The 22,230-nt window shown below is 40.2% G+C and overlaps 1 protein-coding gene across 1 annotated transcript in view; it reads left to right on the top strand.

Annotated features, from left to right (window-relative positions):
• OPHN1 (oligophrenin 1) overlaps positions 1–5,934 on the top strand; it is a 530,949-nt gene extending 525,015 nt beyond the window's left edge. Inside the window, exon 22 of the mRNA XM_049643254.1 lies at positions 5,765–5,934. Coding sequence (XP_049499211.1) covers positions 5,765–5,934 — 170 coding nt within the window. The remainder of the gene's footprint in view (positions 1–5,764) is intronic.
• Positions 5,935–22,230: the final 16,296 nt, after the last annotated feature.

Raw genomic sequence — 22,230 nt, 5'->3', positions numbered from 1 at the left:
ACATTGCAATCCAGGCCTATCTCAAGAAACAAGAAAAATCCCAAATACAAAATCTAACAGCACACCTAAAGGAAATAGAAGCAGAACAGCAAAGGCAGCCTAAACCCAGCAGAAGAAGAGAAATAATAAAGATCAGAGCAGAAATAAATAAGATAGAATCTAAAAAAACTGTAGAGCAGATCAACGAAACCGAGAGTTGGTTTTTTGAAAAAATAAACAAAATTGACAAACCTCTAGCCAGGCTTCTCAAAAAGAAAAGGGAGATGACCCAAATAGATAAAATCATGAATGAAAATGGGATTATTACAACCAATCCCTCAGAGATACAAACAATTATCAGGGAATACTATGAAAAATTATATGCCAACAAATTGGACAACCTGGAAGAAATGGACAAATTCCTAAACACCCACACGCTTCCAAAACTCAATCAGGAGGAAAGAGAAAGCTTGAACAGACCCATAACCAGCGAAGAAATTGAATTAGTTATCAAAAATCTCCTAACAAATAAGAGTCCAGGACCAGATGGCTTCCCAGGGGAGTTCTACCAGACGTTTAAAGCAGAGATAATACATATCTTTCTCAAGCTATTTCAAGAATTAGAAAGGGAAGGAAAACTTCCAGACTCATTCTATGAAGCCAGTATTACTTTGATTCCTAAACCGGACAGAGACCCAGTAAAAAAAGAGAACTACCAGCCAATATCCCTGATGAATATGGATGCAAAAATTCTCAATAAGATACTAGCAAATCGAATTCAACAGCATATAAAAAGAATTATTCACCATGATCAAGTGGGATTCATTCCTGGGCTGCAGGGTTAGTTCAACATTCGCAAATCAATCAACGTGATAAATCACATTAATAAAAGAAAAGAGAAGAACCATATGATCCTGTCAATCGATGCAGAAAAGGCCTTTGACAAAATCCAGCACCCTTTCTTAATAAAAACCCTTGAGAAAGTCGGGATAGAAGGAACATACTTAAAGATCATAAAAGCCATTTATGAAAAGCCCACAGCTAACATCATCCTCAATGGGGAAAAACTGAGAGCTTTATCCCTGAGATCAGGAACACGACAGGGATGCCCACTCTTACCGCTGTTTTTTAACATAGTGTTGGAAGTCCTAGCATCAGCAAGGAGACAACAAAAGGAAATCAAAGGCATCAAAATTGGCAAGGATGAAGTCAAGCTTTCGCTTTTTGCAGATGACATGATACTATAATGGAAAATCCGATAGACTCCACCAAAAGTCTGCTAGAACTGATACATGAATTCAGCAAAGTTGCAGGATACAAAATCAACGTACAGAAATCAGTTGCATTCTTATACACTAACAATGAAGCAACAGAAAGACAAATAAAGAAACTGATCCCCTTCACAATTGCACCAAGACGCATGAAACACCTAGGAATAAATCTAACCAAAGATGTAAAAGATCTGTATGCTGAAAACTATAGAAAGCTTATGAAGCTTTCTTATAATTGAAGAAGATATAAAGAAATGGAAAGACATTCCCCGCTCGTGGATTGGAAGAATAAATATTGTCAAAATGTCAATACTACACAAAGCTATCTACACATTCAATGCAATCCCAATGAAAATGGCACCAGCATTCTTCTCAAAACTAGAACAAGCCATCCTAAAATTCATATGGAACCACAAAAGGCCCCGGATAGCCAAAGTAATTTTGAAGAAGAAGACCAAAGCAGGAGGCATCACAATCCCAGACTTTAGCCTCTACTACAAAGCTGTCATCATCAAGACAGCATGGTATTGGCACAAAAACAGACACATTGACCAATGGAATAGAATAGAAACCCCAGAACTAGACCCACCAACGTATGGCCAACTCATCTTTGACAAAGCAGGAAAGAACATCCAATGGAAAAAAGACAGTCTCTTTAATAAATGGTGCTGGGAGAACTGGACAGCAGCATGCAGAAGGTTGAAACTAGACCACTTTCTCACACCATTCACAAAAATAAACTCAAAATGGATAAAGGACCTGAATGTGAGACAGGAAACCATCAAAACCTTAGAGGAGAAAGCAGGAAAAGACCTCTCTGACCTCAGCCGTAGCAATCTCTTACTCGACGCATCCCCAAATGCAAGGGAATTAAAAGCAAAAATGAATTACTGGGACCTTATGAAGATAAAAAACCTTCTGCACAGCAAAGGAAACAACCAAGAAAACTAAAAGGCAACCAACGGAATGGGAAAAGATATTTGCAAATGACATATCAGACAAAGGGCTAGTCTCCAAAATCTATAAAGAGCTCACCAAACTCCACACCTGAAAAACAAATAACCCAATGAAGAAATGGGCAGAAAACATGAATAGACACTTCTCTAAAGAAGACATCCGGATGGCCAACAGGCACATGAAAAGATGCTCAACGTCGCTCCTTATCAGGGAAATACAAATCAAAACCACACTCAGATACCACCTCACGCCAGTCAGAGTGGCCAAAATGAAGAAATCAGGAGACTATAGATGCTGGAGAGGATGTGGAGAAACGGGAACCCTCTTGCACTGTTGGTGGGAATGCAAATTGGTGCAGCCGCTCTGGAAAGCAGTGTGGAGGTTCCTCAGAAAATTAAAAATAGACCTACCCTATGACCCAGCAATAGCACTGCTAGTAATTTACCCAAGGGATACAGGAGTACTGATGCATAGGGGCACTTGTACCCCAATGTTTATAGCAGCACTCTCAACAATAGCCAAATTATGCAAAGAGCCTAAATGTCCATCAACTGATGAATGGATAAAGAAATTGTGGTTTATATACACAATGGAGTACTGCATGGCAATGAGAAAGAACGAAATATGTCCCTTAGTAGCAATGTGGATGGAACTGGAGAGTGTGATGCTAAGTGAAATAAGCCATACAGAGAAAGACAGATACCATATGTTTTCACTCTTATGTGGATCCTGAGAAGCTTAACAGAAACCCATGGAGGAGGGAAAGGAAAAAAAAAAAAAAGAGGTTAGAGTGGGAGAGAGCCAAAGCATAAGAGACTCTTAAAAACTGAGAACAAACTAAGGTTGATGGGGGGTGGGAGGGAGGGATGGTGGGTGATGGGTATTGAGGAGGGCACCTTTTGGGATGAGCACTGGGTGTTGTATGGAAACCAATTTGACAATAAATTTCATATATTGAAAATAAAATAAAATAAAGTAAAAAAATATATAAAATTACTAGTAAATAAATAAATAAATAAATAAGAAATATGGTTTGGGCAGGGGTCTGCGCTGGTCTTCTTGGTGAAGGGCCTACCAAGCTGGAATTGAGGCAAGTTTTATTGAGAAGGTCAGTTGTTCCAGAGCACAAGAGTGTGGGACCTGGTTTAAGCAAGTTAGGCAGCCAGTGTAGGGCCAAGGTGCCGTCTGTATTTGGCCCTGTGTTTGTACTGAGTGGCAAATGAGGGCAATGTTGATAGCAAGCTCCTCTGTCCTCAGAGAGGCATTTTCCTGAACTCTGACTCTCATGGAGGTACTCCAGGAAGAGGGAGTAATCTCCCCCAGTGTGCCCCAAGCATTCTTCAAATCACTTTTCCCATGCCATCTGACCCTTGGTTGTTTGCCTGCCATCTCTCCAGAATTAGGGCAGTACACTCAGGTCTCTATCACAGCCAAGCACACCAACATTTAACCCTCCCCTCCAGTTGCAAGAACTCATGAAAATCAGCTCCTCTAATTTTCCCAGTCAATGGCTTTGGGGAAATGTTCTCCTTGTGCATTTCCCTGTGCTCTCCTCTCTCTCTTGCCTTTCTTCATGATCATGCTCCTTCCCCTCTGCAGCACCTGCCATCTAATTTTTTCTCACAAACCATGTCTCTGCACCTCTACCTTCCTCAATGTGGCTTCTTCTCTGCCTTTAGTTGTGGAGTTTGTCAGTCTTCAGGTTGATTTCTGGGGTATTTATGATGATTTGATAGTTATCTAGCTGTGTTTGAGGGATGAGATGAGCCTAGAGTCCTCCTATTCTAGCGCCATCTTAGCTCCTCCATGATAACACCCTTAGTTGCACATATGTCTATTTCCCTATAATGTTCTGCAGGCCATAAGTACTTTTAGTGTTTTTTTTTTCACTTAATATTTTAATTTTAACTTTTTAAATTATTTTTTAAAGTTTATTTATTTTTTGTAGAGAGAGAGATAGGGAGGGAAAAACAGAGAGAGAAGGAGAAAGAGAATCCCAAACAGGTTCTGCACTGTCAACTCAAAGCCTGACGTGGGTCTGTATCTCACAAACCTTGCGATCATGATCTGAGCTGAAATCAAGAGTCAGATGCTTAACCAACTGAGCCACCCAGGTGCCCCATTACTTAATATTATTTTATTTTATTTTTTATTTTATTTTTAATTTTTTTAACGTTTATTTATTTTTGAGACAGAGAGAGACAGAGCATGAATGGGGGAGGGGCAGAGAGAGAGGGAGACACAGAATCAGAAGCAGGCTCCAGGCTCTGAGCCATCAGCCCAGAGCCCGATGCGGGGCTCGAACTCACGGACCGCGAGATCGTGACCTGAGCTGAAGTCGGACGCTTAACCGACTGAGCCACCCAGGCGCCCCACTTAATATTATTTTAAATGCATGTATATTTTTTAACCTGCCCCAAATCCTTGTCAGTTCATGTGTAATATTTACTGGTTAAGTGCTTATAAAAATTGGTTTGCTTTTCTTTGTGCTGGGTCCGAGTATTTGCTATTAAGAAGCATGTTTTTGTTCTGAATGTTTTTCCTATTTTGGGGAGGGGTTAATTCCCTTGGGCCTATTCCCCAATGTGGATCAACTGGATCAATAAGTATAAACTATGTCTTATGTATGATTTTGCATCCACATTTTCCAGAATTCTTTATGGCTATGTAGATAGAATTAGCCTGGTGTACACTGCTACCAGCAATGTGTAAGTGCATCCATGTCATAAACTCCTGCCAGAACCATTTCATAAATAATTACGTATATTTATTTTGTACTGACTGACCTGGAAACCAGAGACATAGAGGCAGGGAGGCAAGTTGGAATACTGCTACCATAGTCAAGGTCTAAGTAAAAAAGACCTGAGTTTTGGTAATTACAAAACTAACAGATTCAAATTCATTATAAAACATTGACTAAGTGCCTATTATGTGCCAGGCCTGTACTAAATATATTAGTGCTTAATTTTTTTAAGTTTATTTACTTTGAGACAAAAAGAGAGAGGAGCAAGAACACATGCATATGAGTGGGGGACAGGCAGAGAGAGAATCCCAAGCAGGCTCCGCACTGTCAGTGCATAGCTGAACTGTGAGATCATAACCTGAGCCGAAATCGAGAGTCAGATGCTTAACTGACTGAGCCACCCCGGCACCCTAGTACCTAATTAATTTTTTTTATCTCTGTACGTTAAAGTATTATTGGTCTTCATTATATAGATGAGGAAACTAAGAATTATCAAATTGATATAACATACCCTAGGTCACACAAATAGAAGTTCTAGAGCTGGGTTTCAAACATAGAGTTTCTGAAGGATTAAGCTGCTGAAAGAATGAAAAGCAAAACAAAACAAAAACAAACAAACAAACAAAACCAAAATCAACCAACCAAAAAAAAAAAAAACAATAGAAAGAAAGGAAAACAAATGCTTAGTTGTTAGTGACCAAAAGTAAGTGGGGACCAAGGGAGGTAGCCAAGATAACTCCAATATTGGGTGCCTGTTCATGAATAGTGTTCCAGTTGGCTAACCACTCAAGTTCTTGGTGGTGTTCTCTTTCAGGAGACTCTGACAGTTTCAGCAAAGTGCGGTCTCTAGGAGAAAAGCCAACCATTGTCCGCCCTCCAGTGAGGCCTCCAGATCCTCCGTGCCGGGCAGCTACTCCCCAAAAGCCAGAACCAAAGCCAGATATTGTGGTTAGCAATGCAGGGAGAATCTCATCGTCTGTGTAAGTAGAGTTGTTCCTCATCCTTGACCTAAAGCTCATGTTAGGCCATCAGGAGTTCTTTCAGGATCACCATTATGATTATGAAGAGTATACAGTCTACAACCCCAAGGCTTCATTCACTTAATAGTCTAGGGAAATGTCACAGACAAGTCCTGTTTGGCGTGTTGCACTCATCACTCAAGGCTGACAGATTTCACTAAAACTGCCCTGATCTCTGTAGGGTGATAAGATTACCTTCTGTTTTCATGTTCCCTCTGGACATTTTTTGTATTTTCTTGTTATTGCTACTGGTTTTTAAAGTAATTTAATTAACAGATTTATTTATTGTACTTGTGCCTTTAGGCTTTTTTTTAAATATCAAGGGTATGATTTTTTAAAATATTCCAAAATGGGGGCGCCTGGGTGGCTTAGTTGGCTGGGCGCCCGACTTAGGCTCAGGTTGTGATCTCGCAGTTTGTGAGTTCAAGCCCCATGTCAGGCTTTGTGCTGACAGCTCAGAGCCGAGAGCCTGCTTCGGATTCTGTGTCTTCCTCTCTCTATGCCCCTCCCCTGCTCATGCTCTGTCTCTCTCTGTCTCAAAAGTAAATAAAACATTTTTTAAAAATCTTCCAAAATGTCTCAGATTCTCCAGAGAACCTCTTGCAAAGTAGGAACTGAGCTGATTTCTAGCAGTTTTTCCTGAGGTGGGACTGGAAGCCAAGGAACCAGGCATAGAGTGGCTAAGGTAGGAGCATAGCAGCTCTCACAGATCAGCCTTTCATGGCCACAGTTAGCCTGACTGGTCTCTCTTCAGCCAGTGCTTGGGATCCCTCTCATATACTGCCTCCTGGTATTCCTTTTTCTCATGTCTCTTGTTTTCCATAATTGTAAAATGGGGGAAATAAGAAAAACAAAGACTCTACCATGTTAATTAAGTAGCTAAGTGTATTTACAAAAATGGCAAAAATTTATACTTTGAAACCAAGGACTTGTTTCACTTGTTTCTCACAAGAATAGCCTGAACCAACAACATACTCAGACCATTCTGAACCAAGGGAAAGCAAAGGGCATTAAGCATAGCCTTGCAGTAGCTTATGGTCTCTGAGTCATTTCACATTCTGATGCTTGGGTTTCTTCTCAGACCCAGGTCCTTTGAAAGCTAAGGCAGACCCTTCAATTGGTGCCCATCTGGTTTATAGTTTTTGTGTTGCTCATTGTCTATTGGTTCTCATAAGTATTCCAGAGAAACTCATGGGACTTGATTGACTTCTGTTTGCAGGGTGGCTTCCAGGACCAGGTTCTTTGAAACAGCTTCCCGAAAAACAGGAAGGTAAGACATATAAGTGACAGAAGAACCAAGTTACTTTTTATTTAATGGATCATGAGCATTTCATTTCCTCTCTTACATTTTGTTTTTCTGTTTCTCTGTAGCTGTCTCTGTCTTTCTGTCCCTTTCTCTCTCCTAGTTCTCTCTGTCTCCTCATCTCTCACCCTGTACATTTGTCTTTGTCTATATACATGTGTGTTTCTCTTTGTTACTTTATTTGTCTCTCTCACACTTTCCTTCTCTCTGTCTTTGTCATTCTCAGTCTTTTTCTCTCTTTGTGTTTTTCTACTTATATCTCTGTTTCTGTCTTTGTCTCTCTGTCTCCTATCTGTATATTTCACTCTTTTTCTGTCTTTCTCCATGTCTCTTTTTCTTTGCCTATTTCTGTATCTGTTGTGCCATTGAGTCTCTGGCACTGTTTTCCATTTCTTCTTACTCCTCCTTCTCCTCCACCTCCTCCTCTTCTTTTCTTCTCTTTTATTTTCTTTCTCTCTCTCTCTCTCTCTCTCTCTCTCTCTCTCAGACACAGATATACAAACAGTACTCACATACTAAGTAACACTACAAAAAATATTACACTCAACTTAAGTCTTATTTTTTTTTGTTAGTTTACTTATTTAGACTCTATTATATTCTAAAAGAGCAACTGATAGGAATACACATAATGGAGCACTCTAACATAAGCAGCCTTAGAATAAGCAAACATTAGGTGGTATGATATAAATCACCTGGAAAAAATTGAGGGAACAAAAAACAAATAGATTTGCCTTCAACTCCAGACCCACTAAAACAGAATCTCCAGGAGTGGGGCCTGAGTATATGTTTTTCTCTTCTCTTCTCTTCTCTTCTCTTCTCTTCTCTTCTCTTTCTTCTCTTCTCTTCCTTTCCTTTCCTTTCCTTTCCTTTCCTTTCCTTTCCTTTTATTTCCTCTTTATTTCTTTCTTTTCCTTCCTTCCTTCCAGTTTGTTTTTAAAACTTCTAAGGTATTGATACAGATTGTCTAGAGTCTGGCATCTGAGACCCTTTAGGCTATAACATCTAGAGAAATGGCTGCATAGCCTTTAGGGACTTTTTTGTGAGCTTGCTCCATGTTGCTTATCAGAGAGTTTGAAATTGTGATTCCTGATGGGTGATAAGAGTATAGCTTTTCTAGGCGGTCAGTTAAAAGAACAATGTGCCTTTACCAGCACTGGAGCTGGGGTATGCTTAACACTATCTAGTCAACGCTGTGAGACCTAACTCACCAGGACATGGCCCTGCACAGCAAGTCACCCTAGTTCTGCTTGGCAGTCAGCCATTAGACCAGGCCAAATTCTCCTTTGACAATAATTTACCATTTATTCTACCATAACAGATAAAAATGATGTTACAGTCCCAGATTTATCTTCCAATACAATAAAATTATTACCTAGGATGTTTTTAAGACAGGCTTAGTCAAATGTCCCTCTTGAAAAAAAAATAAGAGAGAGAGACAGAGACAGAGAGACTCTTAATATAGCACCTGCCTGTGAGCAGGATCACATCCTATTTCCTTGGTGATTCTTCCTCCCTCCCTAAAATAAGCCATATGAGAAATAACTACCAAGGAAATGTAATGAAGTAAACTAGAATTAACAGAATGAAATGGGTACATCTAAAGGAAAGCTTTTTTTTTACAGGGTACTTGCATGATTCAGTGGGTTAGGCATCCAACTTTGGCTCAGGTTGAGCATCCAACTTTGGCTCAGGTCATTATCTCAAGGTTCTTGGGTTCAAGCGCCACTTTGAGCTCTGTGCTGACAGCTCAGAGCCTGGAGTCTGCTTTGGATTCTGTGTCTCCCTCTCTCTCTGCCCCCTTTCCACTCACACTCTGCCTCTCTCACTCTCAAAAATAAACATTAAAACATTTTTTAAAAGGAAAACTTTTTTAGAGGAAGTGATATCTAAGTTAGAGCTTAAAAGATGAGTAGAAATACACCAAAACATATAAAGAATTCATTGGTAGCCTTGGACAGGGAACTGAGACAATTAGAGAGAATTTGTAAGAGGCATGAACAAAGTCCAATAGAATCTTGAAGGCAGGCCAGCTTCTAAAAGGAAATTATAGCCAAACTGATGTTGAGAGTATGGAAACATTGTCTGAGCTACTGTCACTACTGGCTGAGCTATGTCAGCTATGTCAGCTACTGCTCAGGGAATTCCTGGACCAACTTACAACATGAGAGGGCTGTAGCCAAACCAGGCATTTCAAGCTAGAGAACAACTCTACTTATCCTATGTTTAGGCTTCTGGAACCTAGATTTAATTCTGTACTTTACCTCCAGATTCCATCTTGGCAGAGGTGTGGGCAACACCGAAATGGATCCACCTATCCTCCAGTGTGTCATGAGCCATAGAGACATATTCTGTATCCACAGGTTCCTCCCATTTAGTATCCACGTAGAAAAAACAACACTTCTGTCTAGGCTCCCACCTTGTAACCCCCACTTGTATTAGTACATCTACATCAGTACCATCTATAGACATTGTTGAAAAGCTCTTCTCTCATCTCTGATGGAAATAATCATCTGTTTATCCTTTGTTTATCCTCCTTTTTGCTTCCCATTTGTACCCCTGACTGTAGCCTGACATTTGAATTACCTCACTTCCTCATTCATCTCCTTTCCATAACCAATAAAAAATTAAATCTCAAATGACAGTGAGAAGTGGTTCATCAAGAAGAGAAGGGAGGGGAAGATAGTTCAGCAAGGCAGACAGCTTATGCAAGACAAGTTCAGTAAGTCATTAGTGTTCCACTTTGGCTACAATGTGGGGGTGAGAAGAGGGAAACTTACTTGGAGGTGAGGCCAGAAAGATACTTTGGGGCCAGATTTTAAAGACCTTATATGACATACAAAGGGTTTTGGTCTTTATACTATACTCTATGATGAGTCATGGAACTTTTAAACATGACAGTGCATAGTCTGAGATGACTGAATTGTAAAAAAATCATTCTAGCAGTACTGAGAAAGATAGATGGGAGAGTAAAGACTGGAGATAGAGAGACTAATTAGGATGATAATCATCATGGCAACAGTTAATGAGGCCTTAACCTATGACATTGCCAATACAATGGAATAAAATGGACAGTTTTGAAATAGACACAATGAGACCTTGCTGATTTTTCAAACATGGAGCATTGGAGAAGGATTAAGAGGGGGTAAAAGTCTATTCTAGAAAATTAAGTGTATGATAACAATAATTAGTCATGGAGGAACAACTTTTGTAGGAAAGTGTTGCTCCCCTCAATTTTGGACACAGTGATTTTAAGACCCTGTGGAATATCCAGAAATAAATATCCAGTGGGGGTTGAGAGGAAGACAGGAGCGGAGTAGGAGGACCTGCGGCTCACCCATCCCACAAACACAACTAGATAACTAAAAATCATCCTAAATGCCCCCAGAAATAGACAGGAAGACTGACAGAAAAAACTCTACAAATAAAGGTAGGAAATAGTCCACACTGAAGAAGGTAGGAAGTGTGGAGAGGGCGTTTAGGGGAGAAATGGATCGCTAGTATGTGCAGGGGAGGGATCAGTGCTCACAGAGAAGGGAAAGAGATAGAGGATCACAGAAGAATGCACAAGGAGAACATTTCCCCAGGGTTGTTGGCTTGGAAAATGAAAATGGCTGAATTTTTTGAGTTCTTGCAACAAGTGGGGCTTAAAGCATGTAGTTTTAAGGGAGAGTGGACTTTGCTGTGATAGAGGCTGGGGGCACTGCTCCTATAAAGAAGGCAGTGTACACCCCCAAGTCTGATAGTGTGGAAACAGCTATCTGAAAAACACCTGGGACATACGGGGGAAGATTATCTGCTCCTCTCAGAGTGCTTCCCTCAGAGTCAGTGTGCGTGGAGGCACCTCTCCAAGGACAAGGGAGATAGCTGGTGCCATTTCTCCCATTCACACCCCTCAGCATAAACACAGAGCCACCTGCAATAAGCACCATAGCACCAACACTAGCTTCCTAGCCTGCTTACACCAGGTCCCTCACCCCTATGCTCTGGAGGTACTGCCCTTCTAGGTCAAGCTTGTATCAGGCACAGCATGGTGAGGCCCTTCCCTAGAAGACCGCCAGAAACCCCTGTCCACATTGCATCTCCTGACCAGAGCATTCTGCAGGGCTTCATTTCTATTGGAAGTAGCATCATGTCTCATTTCACGAGCACACCTAGTTAAACCTCACCACATTAAGACCAGGGACCAAACACTGTCCAAGGTAGGCAAGGAAAATGTCTGCATGGGACTGGCCTGAAGGATGGAGCACCTAAAACACAACAGAAAACATGCAGCACACACAAGAGACACTTTGTAAAGCTCCAGGCCATGGACAGCGTGAGGCGAAGGGAGGGGGGGGTTCGTGTTCACTTCTGGAGCAAGAGCTCACTGCTGCTCTGGCTTTCAGTCATACTTTCCCTACTAAAAAAAGACACCTGCAGATCTCAGGGAGGCGGGACTTGGTATAAGCAGCTCACCCTCTGCTGTGTGGGCTATGCCACTAGCTGATGTCCCTCATTGCTCATATGATGGATGTAAAATGGTGTTAGCCCACTCTCTTTCCCAGCGAGGTGACTTTGCTTCCACCTCTGTTCAGGAAGCCCTCACAGAAGAGTGAACAATCTCCCCTCTTGTGTCCCAGGCTTCCATCAGATCCCTACCTTCACCCTGTTTACTGGCCTTCTGTCCACCCAGCAGTGCAGTGCTGCTGTGTTTTATCTCAGGCGCATGGCTGGGTTTCAAAACTGCAAATTTTAGGGACTTGGTGTGGCAGGGACCCACACTGATTCTCTAGGAGGGACTCACTGCTCTCTGCTGGTACCAGTTTGTCCCAGAAAAATAGTCACATGATCATGCAGGGGCTTGGATTTTATGATAAAGTTTAACAAAAAGCCCTCATCCAGGTTAGCTGCCCTCAGCAGCCTTTATGTTAATGAATGGGACAGCTCAATGGTGCCCACTGGCTCTTTTGTCCCTTGAGAGGCAGTGCCACCTCTTCCAAATGCAGTCCAAGAAGAGGAACTTCCTCTCTCAGTCTAACCCAGGAGATCCTCAGAGAACACTGACTACTTTCTGGCTTTTGGCCTCCTTCTCCACAGGAGCAACACTATACCCACCAGGCTTGACCCTGGTGATGGTGCAGACTTCTAAAACTTCAGACTATCAGCTTGGCTGCTTGTAAAGACTGGCTATAATCAGCTCCTCTTGTATTCCCAAGTCACTGGTTTTGGGGAAGTGTTTTTCTTCTGCAACCCCCTTGCATACTGCTTTATCTTTCATTTTGCCTCTCTCTCTCTTTCCCTTTGTCTATCTCTCCTCTCTCTGTGGTCAGGGCTCCCTCCTTTCTGCAGAACCCACGATTCTTTTCTAGCCCCCAAATCACATCTCCAAACTTCCTACCTTCCATAATATTGCCTCTTTTCTCCATCTAGTTGTGTAGTTTGTTCTCTCAGGCCTCAGATGGATTTCCTGGGTGTTCAGAATGATTTGATAATTACCTATCTATGTTCAAGGGATGAGGCAAGCATAAGATCCTCATACTACTCTGCCATCTTAACTCCTCCTATCAATTAATAAAATTGATAAGCCTCTAGCCAGGCTTACCAAAAAGAAAAGAGAAAAGACACAAACAAATAAAATCACAAATGATAGAGGAGAAATAACAACCAACACCACAGAAATACAAACACTTAGAATATTATGAAAAACTATATGCCAACAAATTGGATAAACTGGAAGAAATGGATAAATTCCTAGAAACATAAATTACCAAAAATGAAACAGGAAGAAATAGAAAACTTGAACATACTGATAATCAGCAAAGACATTGAATCAGTAATCAAAAATCTCTCAGCAAACAAAAGTCCAGGGCCAGATGGCTTCATGGGGAAATTCTACCAAACATTAAAGAAAGAATTAATACCTATTTTTCCACAAGCTGTTGCAAAAAATAGAAAAAGAAGGAAAACCTAGGAAGTCATTCTATAGGGCCACAACATTACCTGAATACCAAAACCAGAATAAGACTCCACTAAAAGAGAAGTACAGGCCACTATCCTTGATGAAGATGGATGCAGAAATTCTCAATAAAATGCTAGCAAACCAAATCTAACAGTACATTAAAAGAATCATTCACCACAATCAAGTAGGATTCATTCCTGGGCTTCAAAGGTAGCTCAATATTCACAATTCAATCAATACTGTATACCACATTATTAAAAGAAATAAGAAGAACTATATGATTTTTTCAATAGATGCAGGGAAAGCATTTCACAATGTATAACATCATTCACTAAAAACCCTCAACAAAAGTTGGGTTACAGGGAACATATCTCAACATAATAAAAGCCATACAAGAAACCCACAGCTAATATCATCCTCTATGGGGAAAAACTGAGAGCTTTTCCTCTGTGGTCAAGAATTAGGGATTCCACTCTCACCGTTATTTAACATAGTACTGGAAGTTCTACCCACAGCAAGCACACAGCAAAAAGAAATAAAAGGCAACAAAATCATCAAAGAAGCCAAACTTCCACTCTTTGCAGATGACATGATACTCTGTATAGAAAACTCAAAAGACTGATACACAAATTCAATATAGATGCAGGATACAAATTCAACATACAGAAATCTGTTGAATTTATATGCACCAATAATGAAGCAGCTGAGAGAGAAATCAAGGAATCAATCCCATTTACAATTTCACCAAAAACCATATGATACATAGGAATAAACTTAACCAAAGAGGTAAACAGTCTGTACTCTGAAACTATAAAACACTGATGAAAGAAATTGAGGACACAAAGAAATGGAAAAACATTCCATGTCCATCGATTGGAGGAGCAAGTATTGTGAAAATGTCTATATTACCCAAAGCAATCTACACACTTAATGCAATTCCTATCTAAATACCACCAGCATTTTTCAGAGAGCCAGAACAAACAGTCCTAAAATTTGCATGGAACCACAAAAGACCCTGAACGGCCAAAGCAACCTTGAAAAAGAAAAGTAAATCTGCTAGTATCACAATTCTGGAGCTTAAGTTATATTACAAATCTGTAGTGATTAAGATAGTATGGTATTGGCACAAAAATAGACACATAGATCAATGGATCAGGGATCAGAATAGAAACCTCAGAAATGAACCCACAACTATATGGTCAATAAAACAGGAAAGAATTTCCAATGTGAAAAAGACAGTCTCTTCAACAATCAGTGTTGGGGAAACTGGACAGCAACATGCAAAATAGTGAAACTAGACCACTTTCTTACACCATACACAAAAATAAATTCAAATTGGATCAAAGACCTAAATGTGAGAGAGGAAACCATTAAAATCCTAGAGGAGAACACAGGGAGTAACCCCTTTGGCATCAGCCATAGCAACTTCTGACTAGATATGTCTCCTGAGGCAAGAGAAATAAAAAATAAACTATTGGGACTTCATCAAAATAAAAACCTACACAGTGAAGGAAACAATAAACAAAACTAAAAGGCTGAAAGAGAGCCTACTGAATGGGAGAAGATATTTGCAGATATCATATCTGATAAAAATTAGTATCCAAAATATATTTAAAAAAACTTATGAAACTCAACACCCAAAAAATGAACAATACATTTAAAAAAGTGGGTAGAAGATAGGAATAGACACTTTTCCAAAGAAGACATACATATGGTCAACATATGCATAAAAATATGCTCAATATCACTCAACATCAAATGGAAATCAAAACTACAGTGAGATATCACCTCACACATGTCTGAATGAATCAACAACACCAGAAACAACAGGTGTTGATGAAGATGTGGAGAAAGGGGAACCCTCATGCAATTTTGGTGGGAATGCAAACTGGTACAGCCACTCTGGAAAACAGTATGTAGGTTCATCAAATGGTAAGAATAGAACTACCCTATGATCCAGCAATTGCACTACTAGGTATTTGTCCAAAGGATACAAAAATACTGATTCGAAGCGGCACATGCACTCCAATGTTTATAGCCGCATTATCAACAATAGCCAAATTATGGAAAGAGCCCTAATGTCCTTCAACTGATGAATAAATAGATAATGAAGAGATGGTATATATAGAATGGCATATTACTCAGCTATATAAAGGAATTAAATCTTGGCATTTACAACAACATAGATGGAGCTGGAGAGTATTACGATAAGAGAAATAAGTCAGAGAAACGCAACTACCATATGATTTCACTAATATGTGGAATTTAAGAAAACAAGCAAAGGGGGGAAATTGGAGATAGAGAGACAAATGAAGAAACAGACTTAATTATAGACAACAAACTGGTGGTTACCAGAAGAGAAGGGGGTAGGGGATGTTGTAAATACATTGTGGGGATTAAGGAAACACTTGTGATGAGCACCAGGTGTTTTATGGAAATGTTGAATTACTGTATTGTACACCTGAAATTATTATTATAGTGTGTTAGCTAACTGGAATTTAAATAAAAAATAAAAAAAAGAAATGTCCAGTAGGTAACTGCAACTTAGACTAGTAGTTGAGGTTGAATCCACAGAGATTTAGGGGTAGAACTGTTGAATACAGCCACTGTGCAACTTCACGGGACATTTACATATACTACGATGTGAATAGTGGCCCCTTGGTGGGTTCTCAGTATTTGGTGGTGATTTAAACCATGAATGGGAGTAAGATCACTCAGGAAGTAGGTATAAATAGACTTAGGAAAGGTCAGAAAAACAATGCTATGGAAATAGCCCTATTGTCATTCTATCTATTGTCTGGGATGTTCTGGCAAAACTATATAGGCCTTCATTCTTTAGGATTGTCTCTTCCCTCCAGCTCTTCCCAGACAAGGCTAACTTAGTATGAATCTAAGCATATTAAGGGGCTGAGGAAAGTTGGTTTGGTCTTTAAGGCAAAGGGTGATTAATGTTTTGAATGGCATTTGCCATTCTCCCTTGTCCTTATCCCTATGAGAGATAATCACAGAATACAGGTTTTGGTCTTGGGCCAGTTTCTCTGGGCTCCCCTAGCCTCCCATTGCCTAAACACTAAAAGGATTATTCTGACACCTGAGAGATGTCTTTGTATTTAGGTTACTGGGCTTTCTAAAACTGCCGAGAGGCATCCCAACTTATAAGCATAGATCTAGATGCTTTGAAACATTTGGATGGATTACTTCCCATTTTTCAAATGGACTCTTTGACACTGGCCTGGAAGGGTCACCCATCCCCTTGCTTTGCCTTTCCAGTTCTGATTTCTAGAGACTTAGTGAAATATTTTTCCTCCTTTACCCACAGTTCTCAAGGAAGACTTCCTGGAGATGAGAGTTGAGGCCTCAGGTATGTATTCTTCACCCCCTGATTACAAAACCTTATTAAATATAAGCCTTCTTTATGGAATTTGAGCTTTTGAGGACTTTAGTCTTGAGGGTCCACAGAGTAGGAGCTCCCTCCCTGTCTCAGTTCATGACCCTTACATTTACTGCCTTCTAATTCTGAGGTTCCCTGTGTTTTTAAGTCTCCTTCCTCTTTCCTTCCTTTCTACTCCAACCAAACCACAGCATGGTTTTACAAGTTGCCTTTGGATAAAGTTCATTAGAAATCCTAGACTGTGACATTGGGGCAAGTACATTTCATTCTCTTAGCCTCAATTTCCCAATCTGTACAATGAAAAGTTTGGAACTGTCTAACTCTGACATTCTTTCGGTCTATAAGAAAATCAGTAAGCTCTCTTTTGGTATTTTAGCAAGTACCATGAGTTCACTTCAGTATCATGTAGAGACTTCACAGCTTTAGAACAAATCACTATTTAAGTCCTACCCCCAAAACCTTTATCCTTAGTCCTGTATATTTGTTTAATGCAAAATACTTCCACTTCCATTATGCAAAATACTTTCACTTCCATTATTTTATTTGATCCATATCAAATGCCAGAATAAGGAGAATAATATGTATTTTAACTCAGCCAATAAAGGAACTGAGGTTCATGGGCGCCTGGGTGGCTCAGTCAGTTAAGCATCTGACTCTTAATTTCAGCCCAGGTCATGATCTCATGATTTATGAGTTTGAGCCCCACATCAGTCTCCTTACTGACAGTGCAGAACCTACTTGAGATTCTCTCTCTTATCCCTTCCCCTTCTCTCTTTCTCTCTCAAAATAAATAAATAAACTTTAAAAAAGGAACTGAGGTTCAGAGGGGATAAGTAACATGGTAAGGTCACAAGAGCCACAGAGATCACGGAATTTTTTTTTTCTCTACCAAGGAGTTCTAATTGGCTATCAGGTTGCTGGCATGACATTAACCAATATAAACATAAATGAGCTCTGGGTATCTGAAGAAGAACTTTCCATTTGTCTCCTAGCCTTCTTTTTCTTCCTATCACTGCCAGTCCTAAGGGGTCCATGGGTTGATAAGCTTTTCCTTATCAGCTCTCATGGAGGTGAAGTCCCAGAAAATCAGTTCAGTTATTGTAGTACCATAAATGCAATGGCTACTCTAGGTGGGTAACCTCAGAGGTATCAGGCTTCATCTCCTGTGGACTTTTAGGGAATAAGGGTTGAGGTCAAATGGACACAGTTTCCAGTCCTGATTACAGCACCATCTTAGGCCTGTCTCAAAGGATCTGAGTTGTAAGGGCCTTTTCCTAGCCAGCCTCTGTTGCTCAGATTAGCTACCAATTATATGTTTAGCTACCCAACAAGAGAGGTGTCACTCCTCAGTGGCTGGTAAGTACTTGACCAGTTCTAGCTAATTACCTACTCTCTTCTTTCCTTTTTAGGTTTTGAAATCCTTGGTCTCAGGGGATCCTCCACAGGTTCTGGAAGGGTCTTCTTCAAACCCTTGTGTGTTGAGTCATTTTGTGCTGAGGAGAGCAGCTCCTTCCTGGCCTTGCACCTTCAGGCTCTAGGATGCTATAAAATAAGGGGCACATGTCTTAGACACAGGTTTATTTCTCCTATGTATTCTGTCTTCATTCCCTCTGAAGATCTATGTTGAGCTACTATATGACTGTGAATGGCTGAACACCCTCAAGCCAGACTGCAGAAACCAAGCTATCTCCTGACCTGAGTTGAAGAGGAGCTTAGTTTTCAGCTCTTCTCTGAATTTCCTGCCTCCTCAGAAGACCATGGAACTCTGAAAGATTTTGGACTAAAGACTGATCTCAGAGGTCTTACCCTAAAGTAGAAGCTACTTGAGTTGGGGGTCATTGCCCATTGTAGAAGAGTAGGAATGTTTGCTAAACATTGGAGAATATTAACATGTCTCTTACTAAGGATAAGGAGGCTGGTACTAGGTTGGAGTTCTGGCACTGCAGTATATTACCAAGAACCTGTCTGCTCCTATTGGGCCAGACAGCATGAGTGATGCCAACCACAACCTCTTCATGTGGACTCGAAAAGTGGCCTTCCTGTTTTTACATATAGCCACATAGGACAAATCTACAAAGAATATTTTGCATGTTGAAGCCTAGGTTTGTTTGAGTTATTTTTCCTGTTTTTTTTTTTCCTGACAGCTTCATTTCCAAAAAATTAAGAAAGATACAAAAGCTGAAAAACAGTTCTTTTAAAAATGCAGGCTGTATTTGTCCTGCACGAGTTCCATTCCTGGGTCAAATACTGGGAAAAATTGTTAAGATGGATTGAGTCCAGGCAGCTGGCACTGTTGCTTCATGTTTGCCTTATGCAGATAAGCAAGCTCTTTTATCTCCTCCAAGAAACAACTCCTATCCCAGTGTCCGTGGATTCAGAAACTCCACGAAGCTTCTGAAATGGTATGCAGAACTCCATGACAATGTGCCTTTTCTGGGGAGATGGTCCATAGCATTCTACTGAATTTCAGATGGACCTGTGACCCAATAAAGATTAAGAACCACAGCACTTGAGATAAAAGATTCTATTTACAACCCATAAAGTATATGATTGGAAGAGCCTTCCAAAATTATTTACTCTAACTGCCTAATTTACCTTTGGAGAAACTGAAACAATGCAAGTTATTAGCCAGGCCTAAACAAGATCCTAGGTCCCTGGGTTCCCGTGCAAGTTTCTTTCCATTTTACAGCACTTGTCTAATAAGAGGCTTTATGAGGTGGCTTTAGTGGTCATCATTTTGAGTGTTTGGTTTTTACCCTCTTTACTGAATCCCACATATTTTTCATCAAGTGGAAAACTTTAATAAGACATAAGCTCCTGGTGTTCCATTTGCCATCTCAGTCATTGGAAAAGTACTAAAACACAGCTGGTTTATTGAGTAGTCAAAAATCTGAGTAGACATCTCTGAGTCTTGTTTGTTGATGGGAGGCTGCTGGAGAAAGTGTCATTGCTTGTGTTCCCATGCAGGTGTCTAGACCATAGCCTGTCTTTAGAGTCTGTATATTTATAATGTGAACAAGTGTGACAGAAAGGATTTTCCTACTTGTTTTTTTTTTTTAGAAAAAAAAAAGACCCTGACTATGGAACTGAGAGAGAAGCATAGACATGGGTGGAAAGAGGGGAAGGAGAGAAGGAAGGAGAGGGAGATGGATGAAGGGGAGGAGAGAGAAACACACATTCTCAAACTGACTCTGAGATGCCTTTGAAACAGTGTTACTGAAAGGTGATAGTCACTTTCAAGACTGAACTCAACATGGTTTATTGGTGAATTAGTAACATGTAGGCTAAACACACTGAGAGCCCTTGTGGAAGTTATTGAGTGGAAACTTGATGCCATTCCCAATAAAGACATGCCCAAGTAGCCACATAAAACTCTCTCAGCTCTACCCAGTCTCAAAGACCAAGTTAATAAGAACCAGTAGCAAGAAAGCCAAGTAGCCATCATTCTACCTGCTACTCACCTCCAAAGGAATTTTCTGTGAGACTACTGGCCTCACCCAGGAAGTGCTTGTTGAGCACTGGTCTCAGAGCTGTGGCGTCTTTGCTCTGCCCCCATTAGATGAATGATTAAAGCAAGCGGGTGTGTAGATTTTGGCCACATATTGAAAGATTATTGAGAACCAGAGAAAGCCACTGCAGTCTCAGTTGAATAGGTGTCCTAAAAATGTGACCATGAGATTGCTGTGTGTTTTCTGGGACATATATAGATCAAGACCCTGAGCTAGAAAGTTGGGACCACCAGTATGGCTGGATGTCAGGAAAAAGTAACTGGATAGTTCTGCCCCTGACCTAGTCTATACCCAAAGAATGCCCCCAAATGAACCTCAGAGCCTCCTCGTTTGCACTCTGATTTAAAGAGCAAAAACTTTTGTGGTGAGGCACATCATCATGGAATGAGACTGGCTTGGCTCAGGCTTAATGGATGAATAGTCATTCAGAAGAGGCTATTGGAATGGGATGATAATTGAAGAGTGACAACTATAGGAAATTACCTACATACCTTGGCCAGAAGGTTAGATAAACTGTCAATGGATGAACTGTAAATCTTGAACTGACAGTAATAACATTTATTAAGCACCTACTAAGTTCTAAGTGCTTTATATACATAATCTCCTTTGTCCTTACAACAATCATGCAGAGATGCTATTCTCCTCATTTTACAGATAAAAGATTTATGGCCCAGGAGGCTAAAGTAACTGGCTCAAATTCACACAGAAAGTAAATGACAGGACCGTGGCTTGAAATCCAGGCCTCTCTGACTCCATGCTGTTTTCCCTTTGCCACACAGAGGCTACATTACTGGAGCTGGCATGACTCTATGACTTTTTCTCCCTAATAAAATATTAGAAGGCCAGAATTTGAGGGGAATTTGGGGATGCAGGTCTAGTTTACAGGGGAACAAAAACTGGGCAGAAAGAGATTTCTGAGTTGGGCTTTCTCCTCACCTTCCATTTATCCATTTTGTAATGTTTTTAAAAGGATCATTCAATTTTACCTTGTGAAATGAATGGTTTACTTTTCAGTTGGTAGTTGTTGAGTCCTTGGCTTAGCTGTTTTTCAAAGGAAAAAGGATCCTTGTATGTGTCTATGTACTTTACCAAGGCTGTAGCATGTGTATTTTCAGTTCAAGAGATTGGAGATATCCACACAGACAGTTTAAGAATCAAAAAAGGTATTTGTGGTTCTCTGGTACTTATTACCTTGGGGTAAAATCGTTACGACGTTTTCTGTGGTGAGAGCAAAATTAAGAGATAGTGTAGAATAAAAAATGTTATTGAAGTTTTTGCTTAAAAAATGTGGGGAGGTTGTCCAGCTACAGGGTGTGGATGTAAAATTCAGCATCTGATTTCAGTAATGAAACAGTGTCATATAGAGTATTTATAAAATAACTGGTTTCATGGGAAAGGATTCTTCCCTTTTCTAGAACTTCCTTGATTATGTAATAACTAGAATAGAGTAGAAGATGTATCTCTGTGGCCAGAAAACAAATTGCTTTCAAAAGAACGTAGATCAATGATATTAGTTTTAACGTAGCTGCAAGCAAATGGCCTTGACACATTACAATCCCCAAAAGCTTCAGAAGCATTTAAAAATTTCAGACGGAAGTAAGATACCTTGAAAAGATGTTTCTGATGAAGAAGAAACCTTCATTTTCATGAAGCACTTGATGCCAAGGACATTAATAGATGCTAGAAAGACTGCCTATGTGAAATACATATGTGACAGACAAAAGAAGGAGGTCCTTGGGCCCATTCATGTGACTTTCAATAAAATATGCAGACTCTCTAGTATTGATGTCCTCTATCTGCATTTTTTTCATGGAAACAATCTTTGAGCATATTAGACATGATGCTGTAGCTGCCATGCACTGCTTCTGTTGTCTTTTGCAATTCTAAGGACATACAGGCACAGAATCTTTTTATTACCAAGATTCTCAAGCTATAGTCTACTTTGCACCAAGCCCTTGTCATTTCCTCAGGCCTTACAACATCACTGCAAGATGGGTAATAACCCCATTTTATGGATAAGGAAACTTGAGGTTCAAGGAAATGAGAAATGACTTTGCCCAAGATCACACAGCTAAGGATTGATAAAAGTACAGGACAGGAAACTACAGAGGTCTTACAGT

The sequence above is a fragment of the Panthera uncia genome, chromosome X (genome assembly GCF_023721935.1).
Source record: "Panthera uncia isolate 11264 chromosome X, Puncia_PCG_1.0, whole genome shotgun sequence".
Taxonomy (NCBI): Eukaryota; Metazoa; Chordata; class Mammalia; order Carnivora; family Felidae; genus Panthera; species Panthera uncia.
Note: the sequence above shows the minus strand (reverse complement) of the source record. Positions and strands in the feature narration are given on the sequence as shown.